The sequence below is a fragment of the Netta rufina genome (assembly GCF_964035555.1).
Source record: "Netta rufina genome assembly, chromosome: 15".
Taxonomy (NCBI): Eukaryota; Metazoa; Chordata; class Aves; order Anseriformes; family Anatidae; genus Netta; species Netta rufina.
Window position 1 is genome coordinate 7,630,044 of NC_140138.1, and position 12,755 is coordinate 7,642,798.

A 12,755-nucleotide genomic window follows, 5' to 3' on the forward strand; every position below is an offset into this window, starting at 1 on the left:
GTGCCATACAAATGTGTATTTTTGGCTACCTTTATGAACAGGAATAGTTTCATTTTAGGGGCCCGTTGTGGGACCTCTCATTGTCTGCTGCGGCAGCACATGGTCTGGGGATGCCACATGCTCGGGCTGTGTTTGCCAGGTGTGTGTGAAAGAGACTGGAGGATATGGCCAACTAGTGAACTGTTCACACAAACTAAAAAGGATCAAGGAAGCTGGAAGGACAGAATAAAATATACAGCCTTGTCATAGAGCAAGTGGTAGAGACAAGAATATTAAACACAGGTCACCTCTCACCAGTATGAAGGCTGTTCCATACATATGTTGCCCAGTATGGCACTTGTTTTGAGTCATATATATGTAATGAGAATTAAAAAAGACATGGATTTATACTGGCCAAAGTGTCTTTTTGTCTCGGGCATACATGTGCTAAATACCCTGTTAGTTGCATGGCTAAGGTGAAGCCTTCCTCCCAAGAGACGTGAACAAGCCTTTGGGGCTGGATTCAGCTCGTCATGTTTGGTGGGCCAAGCTAAGTCATTGACCTGTTTATCTAGTGTGTTGGTGTGAAGGTCTCTGAGATTACAGCTCCAACATGAATTTGATTGTCAAGTGTTATGTGATATTGTTTTACTTGTACATGAAAATGGCAAGTCTGTGTAGTATGGAGCGTGCAAGAATCAAAATCAAGCCACACAACACAGATGTGGGATAAAGAGGGTTACAGTCCCCTATTCAGTTTTTTTTTTTTTCCTATTTACTGTTCCAGAAAGGGCAGCAGTGATATCTTATAAAGTTTCCTTAGCATTTCCCAATATGATGCAACATATTCTGTTGCTTACAGTTCTGCTGGTCTCACATCTGCCATTCTCAGTTCAATAATTCAGCTATTTCCCCCTCACTTTGTGTTTCTCCTAAGACACACAGGGACCACTTCCCCTTCACTGTCTGTACTTTTTTTTACACACAAAATATTTTTAAAAACTCGCTGTTGTCTCTAAAAGCAAAATTAGGAAAGTCATGGTTGGTTGAATCATTTCTTTGATCCTTCCAGATTGTATGAAATGTAGAGAGAAAATCTGGAATTTGGCAGAGAAGCAATTGTAACAGCAGAGCCTATTAGTTAAGGTTGGCTAACCAAAGGAAAGTTATAAGCAGTAAGGTCTCTAGTTTTTCCTGCTCAGGAGGACTCCTCAGTTTGCTACCGAAATGTCTGATCATGCTAAATTTCCTGTCTCCTCAAAGCTCCCCAGCCACTCTTCCACCACTGAGAAACTGCTACATCAGTCAGAAGAATGAGAATGAATCCTCCCTATGTTTTCTGCAGCCAAAATCTCTTTACATTGCTTCTAACAATCGGCTTTTGGTGAGGATTCTCTGCACTTATTAGCTCCTTGTTGCATGAAGGCACACCTAAAGAGCCTATCAGACATTCCCTGTTGTCTGAGGTCAATGTTTTTGTGTTCTTCACATTCTGCAATGTTAAGCAAAGCTTCATGTGAAAGAAGGAGGGCAGCAAGTGCACAAGTGCAGCCTCACGGGCTAACAAAGAGTACAGAGCCGTAACTAGTAGAACTCAGAATAAATTAGCATACTTTCTGACAAGGCATGCCTATATCCTAGTCATTAACCCATACTGCCCTTCAGAAGGACCTTGCAAAGTCCAAGACCTTTTCTGTGCTTTTTATTGAATAATTATTCCATATGCAATAAACTAATTTATATTATATGATGTCAGCACCTTCCAGAGTGGCTGATCTGCATCCCATCTCTGCTGCCAGCAAGCGTAATTGCTCCAGTAGCTCATGTGGGCTGTCTCCTCAGGCACATTGTAAACCCCACTGGTGACAAGCACAAGGTGTGTGTTCTAGAGAAAGGAGAATAACTGGTATAACTGATACATTGCAGATGGTTATGATGAGTGAGTAGCAAGGTGGAGACTGCTGATAAGTGTTTAAGTTTATGGGCAATGATTTTTGAGTGTAAGTGCAGGGGAAGGGAATGGGAAGGGAAGGCAGGATTAGTGTGTCACAGACCAAATACAGAACTACACAGGAGGCCAAAGAATACGTGGGAGGTGAGCAACATATGTGAGGGGGAAGACCAGTGCATATACCATAACTGTGTGTTGACAATGTTTGTACCTCTACCCCTGTACCTCTATCCATATAGAGGAGGAGGTAGTACTATAGGGGGTGCTGGGCATGCAGCAAGAATATGTAGGGTCTGGGTGGCAGATGAGAGTGATAGCTTTTCTCTGGAGGTCAGGAAATATTTTGTAAGAAATGGAAAATGCCTGTTAGAGGTTTTCCTAGTGGTCCTGTTCTTGTCATACTGGTAAGCACACTCACAGGCCCAGGAAGGAGCAGAATATGGACCTTATATCTCGTGATGAGGGCCAACTGGCCACCGAGAAGTTGGCTGTGCAGAGCCACAGCCACAGGCCTGTGCCTTGCATGGTGGGCACTGCCTGGTGATGGTCACACAGCGTGGGGCCAGCAGTGGGACGGGTGGGCCATGGCACCTGCAGGCTGTGTTTGCAGACAGTGTAAAAGAGTGTTTCTGGGCCTTCAGAGCTCAACTGGAATTTGAAGTGAACCTAAGACCCCTGGAGCAGCATGTGTGGCAGTGTGGGTGTTTTTGCAAAGGAGCATGGCACCGCAATATGATATGTGCACTATTTTTGTGTGGCGGAGCCCAGGATGGGTTGTAGCATGTGAATATGGAAGATGGCAACTCAAATGTAGCCTGGTGGTGGCTGGAAAATGTCTCAGCAACTACTAGATCTTTAGGGAGGTGCCTGTGACATGCTCTGAGAAAGGATGGCTGTAACAGTTGTTATACCCCCACAACTTTACCTTTTCTCAGGGAGGGAAAATCTGATTGCATTTGTAACATAGCTTCTTACGTATTCCTATGAATCAAATGCATTCTGTAAGGACTTATCAGTCTTTTGTTTTAATGAGCACATACGAAAAGGCAGGCACTGGGACATCACAAAATTTAAGTAAAAACAGATCAAGCAGGATCTTTTGCATCTCTCTTTAACACACATCTCTGCGTATCTCAGAGACTTTGCCCACATGTGCTGAAATGGGCGAGAGCCTAGGTTTTCTGAGATTTGCAGAGTCCATGAAAACCTCCACTGACCGAGAGACTGTCTGCACTGACCTTTCTCTGAAGTACTTGATGGCTTCCTGGTCTAGGAAGTTCTGTTCTTCTCGAAAGCCCTGCTCAAAGATTTTGCGCTTGTGTCTGAACTCAATGACAGTCTTAGTGTAAGAGTTCAAGGTAGTAACGGAGGCCGCCATGCAGCAGGTGAAAGAACCCCATGCCAGACTGTGGAGAGAGAAACCAGCAAACAGAGCTGGGTTAAGACAGCAGCTCATGTCATATTTCTGAAGCCAAGAGACACACATACACAGGATGTGACTAGGCAGGTAAGTCAGCAGTGACAAACCCGTCCTCCTCATCTTACCTCCAATGACTTGTGGCACATGCTCAGGCATGCAGGCAGATGCTGTGCTGGGCACAGCTTTAATCCCATGGACGAGTGCTAACGTTAGCACTTGGGGCACTGACAGAAGAGTCTGACATGTCTAGCTTTCCTTTTGAAATGTTTCAAAGCCTAGCAGACAAGTGCTAAAATGTATAGAGCAGTAATGAACACCTGGAAGGAGTTGTGCAGAGAATTGTAATACATATTGGGCCCCTGGAAGGTCTCCAGCATCCATGGGAGACTGGCTCCAGAGCTACTTAGTGAATGGTTTCTATTTCATTTTGCCTTCCTCAGACTACTGTATTTCCATTTTTCCTGGTTCATGGACATTTCTAGCATGCCTGGCTTATATCCGGTGTCTGAAAGCCTGACCAGATTAGAAGACAGCACTTCAATTCTGTGGAGACATCCAACCTGAGGGCAGTGCTCCAAGCAAGCAAGTGGTGCTAGCCAACCTCAGTCAGCCAGTGGCAGGACACCTACAAGTGACGACCAGGAACATGGGGAGACGGGGAGAAGGAAGATGGAAGTAAAAAAGTGACTGTCCCAGTACCAGGCTGGAACAGCAGTGTTAGCCTGGGTCTCCTGGCAAGCAGAATTCAGCTGGGAGCTGTTCCGCTCATTGCTCGTGGGTTAGGTTTCCCTCCTGTGTGCCTTCTGCCTCCAGCCTTTGCCTGATCTTATGTTTAGATGTAGCTGGGGGGACTCCCAGGCCCAAGGAATTCAGGGTTGTTTTCAACACGAAATTGGAGCACAAACAAGGCACTGTTTTCCCCCCTATTGTTTGAATGACTTATCCTTGTTCAGGCTTCCCTCCCATCACATTCAGCCCATCAGCTCCAGCTGCATCTATTTCATATTGGCTTAATCACCTGTCAGCTACACACTTTACCTGCTCCTTTCTTTCATCCTTTCTATAACCAATTTTAATGTTGATATAAATTATGCAGAACAGAAAAAATACAACCACAGTAGCATTATCTCATAAATAAGCATTATAAACTGAGCTCTCAGCATGAACTGTGAACTGTTTCCCAAACTGCAAATGTTCTGCAGACAGGGAAACAGTCCTTCATTTCAAATTAGACAGCACATATTCATGAACTGAAAAACCTGGGAAAAAATGGTTCAAGTAAACAGAAAAGGCTTATTTCAATGAGTTCAAAATTCAGTGCATAACAACAGTCCTTTTATAGACTCCCATGGTAATGAAGTGTGTGGAAGCAGCCCTTCCCTAATCAGTTGTGAACCTGTTTGCCAGATGCAATCAAATGAGAAGGAAGTTTAGTGAACCCCTGGGGGGATGAAGTTCCCTTAGGCTTCCCATGGTTGGGTGAAGACGTGGAAAGGAAACTTGTGCTATGTGTAAATGTCCAGGCACAGGGAAGCCTGGCATGTGACTTCATGCACAGAGTGCATGGAAAAGCTCCAACAGCCCCAAACATTTCCAGCTGGTCTCCAGATCTATATCAAAGAAGAAGCCAGCTGAAACCACATGCTTCACTGTGCCCACTTAGTGCCTGGGGAATAACACACGGAGAACATTTTCTCTTGAATGCTTCTGATCATTTCTAATCATTAACTCAGAAATGCTGAAAGGTTCAGAGAAGGAAATGCAGAAAGACTCTCGGTGCGACCTCAGGTCTGGCATTTGGCAAATCATAATAATGAGGCAATTATGATTGATATGGTTTAGTTTTTATGGACCCTGGTTAAATGTCATTCATTTTTTTAAGTGTAAAGAGCACTGAGTTACATCATACCCTCGTGAAGACATCTTTAAAAATAATGCCCCTCCATGCCAGCTGTGCTGAGGTGTGGTAGAACTGTATTTGCACTGCCTCTGGTAACTCAGCTCAGGTCTTTGGCTCAAACAGCTCAGACTTGTGCATTTGTTTTCTTTCTGGAGTGGCCAAGCCTGAACTCCCATTGATCCTTGGAAACGCTGAAACTCTCTGCCTGGAGAATCCATCATCCCATTCCTGGTGTGCACCAGAGCATGGACCAACCTCCAGGCTTTGCCAGAGGCCTAGAAAAGGAGTCAGATAGCATGGACTGAGGGGTGCATTTTGAACCCTGGGACTTCTGAGCAGATCACAAGCAGCTATTGCTTATTTTGAGGAGAGGTATAATTATCATTCCTATCCAATATAAAGGAATTGTAGTCACAGAAAACCATTTCTCCTATTGTCACATTTGAAATGAATGACAGTCTCTAGCTCTATTCATGACCTTTGGCGCTTGGGGAGGCTGTTCCCTGGCACCTTTCAGCAGTGTTGCAATTCTCTGTGCTCTGGTAGGTGGTCTAGAGGGATGCTGCTATGATACTTTTTACAAGAGGCTGTAAATGATGCACTACTATTCAAGGGTATTTAAATCTCATGCTTCTAGCCATCAACTGGAGCCAGGCAGAGCAGAAAGAAATTCCTAAACGTGCATTTTCTAAACCCACCAGGTTGTGTGGGCACTTGTTTTTAACACTTCTACAAGTGGGTGTTCAAGGCTGGGCAGTGCCAGAGGTAGCTGTGATGCACTGGTCTGCACAGCTGTAATGGTTTGGGTGTTGCTGAAGGGAAGAAGCCTTGCTTTGGCTGTGTTTGAGTTTCAAACCTTCCTTTCCCAGGTCTGCGCCCTGTCACTGGCACAGTATGAGGAATCCTCTGTCCTGTCTCATGCTGTTGATCCACACTGCAGGCTGAAAATGCTGCTGCTGTTCACATCTCCCTCAGGGAAGCTGTGACTGAGTTCATGTTTGTGCCTTGCCCAGCATCCTGCATTGACAAGTATGTTGCCTTGTAAGGTACTGGGAGGGAGAGACTTCCAGTACTTGTACTTCTACAAACAGCATGAGGTGCTGGCACCTCAGGGTGGGACTCTGGGCTCTTAGCACATATACGATGTGCATGGGTCTGGGATGGGCTTGTGCCAAATGGGCCTCCAAGCCTGTTCAGAGACAGGCATCTCTTGTCTTGCAGAAGATGAAGGGTGAATAATCTAATGACTGATTTACCATGCAAGACATTTAACACCATTATGAATTTTGAGTTTTGCAGTAAACTATAAAATAGATTACTAAAGACAAATAGATAGCAAGCATTACTATTTAATTATATTAATATATAATTATTATTATGTAAGTTATACATATTTCTATAAATAAGTATATAAATATATTTAAAAGCTCATCCTTGTATGCAAGAATAAATATTTATTAGTAATCCACACAATAAGGTGTATTTTAAAAATAATGTTATTTATATATTGCATTATGTTACTAGAATGTTAATAACTCTTCCCATGAAACACATGGATAGGGAAGAGAAAAGGAGAGACTAACAACTCCCTGCAGTGTTGTGCATAAGAAGTACTTGTATTCATTTTCTGGTGTTTGCCAAGATTGCTGTCTTTGCTTTGAGATGGAATTAAAATAATACAATATATTCATAAATGAAAAAAAATGAAGTGTTTTCCAGAGCCATACAAAGAGGCTGATGCTTCTAGAGGAATAAGAATGTTGTTTGCAATGCTTTTATTTCTATTCTCCTCATTCTGATATTCTTGTCAAGCTTATAAACTTGCAAACAATATAACACAGCTGATGAATCTTGACCAAATTATTTTTACTCTATTTTCAAAGATAACTGGGAAAGTTAAAAAAGAAAAATTAAAATTCGCTAGAATGTCTTTTCTGTTCTCCCAAGCCTTCTCACCATGATTCACAGGGGAGGATCACAGTGCCAGGAGCACTACGAATTTCTCTGCAGTTGTGTTAAAAATTACAAAGTAAGGTTCATCTGAGACATTAATTAAAAACAAAACCAAAAATAACAACAAAAAATCCTAAAGCTCCCTGAAATGCCATGGCAATTATGTACCTAAATTGAACTTTAATGAGAGTGCTCAATTTGTGTTGGTAATTGTGGTATCTGTCTATTTACAAATGCTATGTACCTGCTGATACGCACAGCTGCTGCTGTACAATTATTGATAACTGTCCTCTAACACTTCAGTGATTGCGTGTCTATGTTGTTTTTTTGCTCCTAGCATTTTGGCAGCTGGAAATTCACATGCATGTTACTGGAAGTTTGAGATGCTTCTTACAATCTCCCAACAGACTGATGGAACAACTCAAAAATTAAAAGATATTAACTAGCAGTGACACTTACCAGAAGGACCATCCATAATCCCATGAATGAGGTCTCCAGTCCTCTGGCCCAAGGCTGACTGTCACTTGGAAAACTTGAGTATACATCATGTGTGCCACCATCCCCAAGAGACCTGAGAAGTAAGGATTGTACCATGAAACTTTGTGCTATTTAAAAAAATCTTTTAATAACACTAGGCAGCTCTGAAAGCTCCGCTAGTCTTTATGTTTTTTTTTAATGCCTCCTATTCTAACGTGGAGGTGTTTGCAGAGGAAAGGTGTGACTGAGAGCTCATTATTTTACATCATACTGAATTCTCAATTAAGAGAAGAGTTAAAGAAAGAAAACGGTTGAAGAAAATTTTGCACAATTAGCATTGCCTCTAACCATGCTGCTGCAAAACAAGGGTATACCACCTACAAGATATGTCACTTAGCCCACCTCACACAGGCCTCAGGTAAGAGAATAAGGAGAGACATTTCAGTAGGCAAAGCTAGGCTGAAAATGTCGCTCCAAATAGAATGTTATTTTAGCTGAATGATTGTTAAGATTTAAAAATCTGTACTCTCAGAAAACAGTTGGATGTTACACAAAGAATTTAAGTTAATAGCTTGATATTGATATTCCTGGTAATGTGTGGTGAGATTCTATCACAGGAATACTTTTAATGGTACAATGTTGATAATGCTTGCTTTATGACACCTCTGTATTTTTTTCTGAGATAAGTACAACTGAATGAATATTAGGCCATGTGTTAGCTGCAGTTAGATGACATGGTAACCTGAGTTGGCTCTGCCACTTTGCTGACCATCACAGTTCTTCAGCTTAAGCAGAAAAAAACGCCTGTGTTTTTACACTTAGACATCCCTCTGAGGAAAAACAAAACTGTTTTCAAGAAGTGGTAGCAAGTGGCAGCTCTGATTCTTGGGGAATTTTCTAGATACAATAGGCAGCGATATGTCTGCTTTAGTGACTACACGGTGCAGCTGAGCTCACAAGAAGCATGGGTCTAGGCGGTTAGCTAAAGGTAGAGCAGGGTCATCCATTTCCCAAACAGACCTTGGGCCTACAGATGTTAAACCCCACTCTGTGCTGCAACAACAGTTGAAGGCACTTCAAAAATACCAGTGTTCTGCCACAACAGGGCACATTACACTTTGTCCTTAACTGAACTCACCATTTACCCATGTCTCTGACCATCCTTTTTTTTTTTTTTTGGCTCTTCTCAACTTGACTCCTGTTTTCTTCCAGAATCTAAAGAACTTCATTAATCTCACTACATGTGTGGGTGATTCAGGGCTGTCTGGGGGGGAGGGAAGCTGGGGGACTGTCATGTTTGTGCTGAAGGTATATTAAGCAGGACATTGTTGTAGGTACGTTAAGCAAGACAAATGTCATATTTAATGCAAACAACTGCAGGGGCTGAAAGAAGATACTTTATTCCAAGAAGCCACAGTAAATTGCTCAGCTGCTCCGTGTCAGTGTGACACAGTGGAAAGTCAGGAGGTGGAAGGAGCAGCTCACATCAGCAGAACTGAGATTTCAGCAGGGTGGGTGGCCTAGTGGGAGCTCAGCAAGCTGGCACACACCTGGCTTGTTTCTGGCTGTATTTCATTTCCAGAATTTGTTGGGAGCTGGTTATACTTTTTAAGTCAGAGAATTTTTCTCCAGCTGATGGTTATGCATTGATGTTAAAATTTGTGTCTTGCTGGTCATATACCTTCTCTCAGTAACTTTTCGACCTTGATAAAAGTATTACAGACTACCCTGAGGCTTGTCATAGTCGCTTGGAGCCATCAGGAGGTTTGACAAGGCTAGAACTAACTTCAGCAAGGCTGTTCTGTTCTGTTCCATCGTACAAAGATTTAATGGGGGTTTCAATAATGTTCAGACCTCCACTGTATGGGAGTAATATAGTAATGGCTGTGTGGGCTGTGGGAGATGCTAATAACTGCATTGCCATTGTGAAATCAGGACTATGTTTTTTTTACTTCTCTTTGGCAAGAGACAACATTATAATGCTGTCCTTGCTCCCAGCTTGCAGTGGAAATGTGATAGCTAACCAAGGATAAAAGAGTCTTGTAGCTCCCAGTTTTTATTCTTTCAAAGTTTTAGAATTTTTATTTGTCCATGTTCCCAGGGAAAAAAAAAAAAAAAAAGGAAAAAGAAAAAAAAAAGGAACATTCATACCTGAAAGCACAGTGAAGACAGCAGCAAAGGCATTTAACTTGAGCCCATCTATTACACTGCTTGAATGAAAGAGCTCGAGGCACATAAGGCTGAATCCAACGATTAACAGCATGATGTACAACACTTCAGATACTACTGACAGCCACAGGACACCTGCAAAGTACAAGCGGAGCAACCAGTCACTTATTTGGTAAATAGTTTCATGAGGTTAAAGTTGATAAAAATTAATTACAAAATCAAGAATATTTATCAGTAATTGGGTATTCCAGTAGATTAAATTTAGTAAACAACTACACAAGCTTTGAGAAGTAGAACAGGTGGTGAATAAAAATCTGAAGTACAGAAGGGTGGTGAAGATGCTAGAGAAAGACAAAGCTGTTGCTTAGGATCCCAGCTTGGCCAGAGAACCTCTTTGAGTATACCTAAAACATCTTGTCTCCTGTGACCCAAAACACAGGACAGAGTCCATTTTTCCCCCACTATGTCATACTTTAGATGGGCATGCATTGTGGTGATAGCACATATTCTCCTAGAGCATATTGGGTTGGTGGGAGATGAACAGTCTTGGATACCTCCTTTTTGCAAGACTGTTCAAAGAAAATGTTTCCAGTCTGGACTTTAAAATATGTATTAGAGCATAGTCCTGGGCCCCATTCTTGGAAGCTCTCTTTCACAGAAGTGAATGTTCTGCTGAATGAATGCTCTGACTTGGGGTATTTGGATCCACTTCATAGATCTCTGCTGCTCCAGCTAATACCTGAATGCGAGCAGTGTGGAACCAGTTTTTATATTACACCCAGTTGAGCAGCTGCAGATAAAAAATAAAAATAAAATTGTGCTGCCTTCTGTGTTTTCAAACCCCAGATGGGTTTGAAAGGGAGAAGGGAAGAGTTGATGTGCCCTGTTTGAACCTCAACTTTTGTAGCTCTTTGGGGCTGTGCACAGGTAAGTGGTTCATTTTGGTAGTGGCTGTGTGAGACTGATTCATTCATGGTGGATGTTACATCTGGATATTTCAGCACAAAGCCTCTAGCAGGAGTCCTTGAAAGTCAGCAAGCCATGGGGTAAATTTGAGTGGATGGTAACAGATGATAATAGTAAGTCTCTGCCAGATTTCTAATAGCTGTTTCTGCATGAGAATCTGCTAGAATTCCTCAGTACATTTGTTAACCTGATAGCTAGAGAACTCACCTGGAAACAATGAGCAGGGATGGAAAATCACAGCCTAAGCTGTTGAAACATGGAAAATTAAGCATCTGAAGACAATGATTTATTTAGAAAACGCTATTATATATTAGAAAACGCTATTTGTAACCATAGAGACTACTACAGAATTCACTTATATTAATATATGTTCTCTCCTCCTTGGAAGAACATGTGTGGTAATGCATGTAGTTGAGCTTAGCAAATCAGATACAGAGTCTCACTTCTATCAAATATTTGAGTGTCCTGTCAATGACAAGGATGATCCCAGCTCACATTTTGTCTGGGAAGTTGCCATTATAATTGCATCTAATTAGTATGTGCTTTTAGCTGTTGCCACCATATACGACCTTTTGAGTTTTTAAACAATGGTACAGGGATAGCCATAAATAAGCCTTTTAATTTTTTACAGTGACTTTTTGTGTAATATTGCATCCATCAGCAGTAAACAAGGGAGGCTGTAGCGAGGTGGGGGTTGGCCTGTTCTCCCACGTGCCTGGTGAGAGGACGAGGGGGAATGGGCTTAAGTTGAGCCAGGGGAGTTTTAGGTTAGATGTTAGGAAGAACTTCTTTACTGAAAGGGTTGTGAGGCACTGGAACAGGCTGCCCAGGGAAGTGGTGGAGTCACCATCCCTGGAAGTCTTCAAAAGACGTTTAGATGTAGAGCTTAGGGATATGGTTTAGTGGAGGGCTGTTAGCGTTAGGTTGGAGGTTGGACTCGATGACCTTGAGGTCTCTTCCAACCTAGAAAATTCTGTGATTCTGTGATTCTGTGAAACACCTGTTCTTCTCATACCTGTTAGTTAGTTTGCTATCAGGGCAACTGGTAACACTTTTCTGAAAAGAAACAGGAATGAGAGACAGCAAGGGTCTTGTTCTAAGATACAGGAGGATTAAAGAGGGATTTTACCTCATTTTGTCAAAACCAGAAGTTTCTGTGACACGAAAATGATGAAATGCCTTGAGTCACAAAGAATCAGATTATGTAAACCTGACCTATAACCTGAGGCAACATAAAGCCCTAACTAGTTCTAATTCATAAATGTCTCAATCCAGCCTTGAAAGAGTAATACACAACAAATCTGCCTGGATGGTTATTTATTCCCTGTATCAGCTCTCACAGATACTCATTACTGGTATCTGCAGACCAGAGTAGTGCTGTGTTAGTGACTGCAGTTCAAGGCTGTGGTGTGGCTTTCCTGGCAAGAAATCCATCCCTTTGTATCAACCCCTTTCCTTGCAAGATTTCTTTCTTCTCCATTTATGCCATGCACCTGATCCCTACTCTCACCCCCCTTAGTCTCATGTCTCTGTAATGATCATTTGCTCTGATCACCTCCAGCATCTTTCCAGGGCATTAAAGGCAAAATAGGCTCGGGTTGTGCAGAATGGTGCTGGGCATAATATTGCAGTGTACAGCATCTCCCAGTACCCCTGTAATATTAGTGCTCACTAACACTGGTAAACTGGGCATTTCTAAGAAAAGTGCACCAACCTCCTCACACATACTATAACAGTCTCTGGCTTGCTTCCAAATTAAATGCAGATTTGAGATTAGGTGCTGTGGGAATAATAGAAGAGGCCTTAATACTAGGTTCTGATGCTTAGCATTGTTTGATGCAGGCTTATAAAGTAATTATGATTTATTTTCTGAGCAGATGAAAATGTTATTTTCACCTGTGAGCCAGACCTAGATTTATTTGGTAAATAAAATGTGTCAC

General features: G+C 42.1%; 1 protein-coding gene across 1 annotated transcript in view; it reads right to left on the minus strand.

Annotated features, from left to right (window-relative positions):
• Positions 1-12,755, minus strand: part of GSG1L (GSG1 like) — a 62,126-nt gene that overhangs the window by 13,830 nt on the left and 35,541 nt on the right. Inside the window, exons 3-5 of the mRNA XM_084295774.1 lie at positions 9,832-9,984; positions 7,663-7,774; positions 3,169-3,336 (exon numbers count right to left, since the gene is read on the minus strand). Of these exons, the coding sequence (XP_084151900.1) occupies positions 3,169-3,336; positions 7,663-7,774; positions 9,832-9,984 (433 nt within the window). The remainder of the gene's footprint in view (positions 1-3,168; positions 3,337-7,662; positions 7,775-9,831; positions 9,985-12,755) is intronic.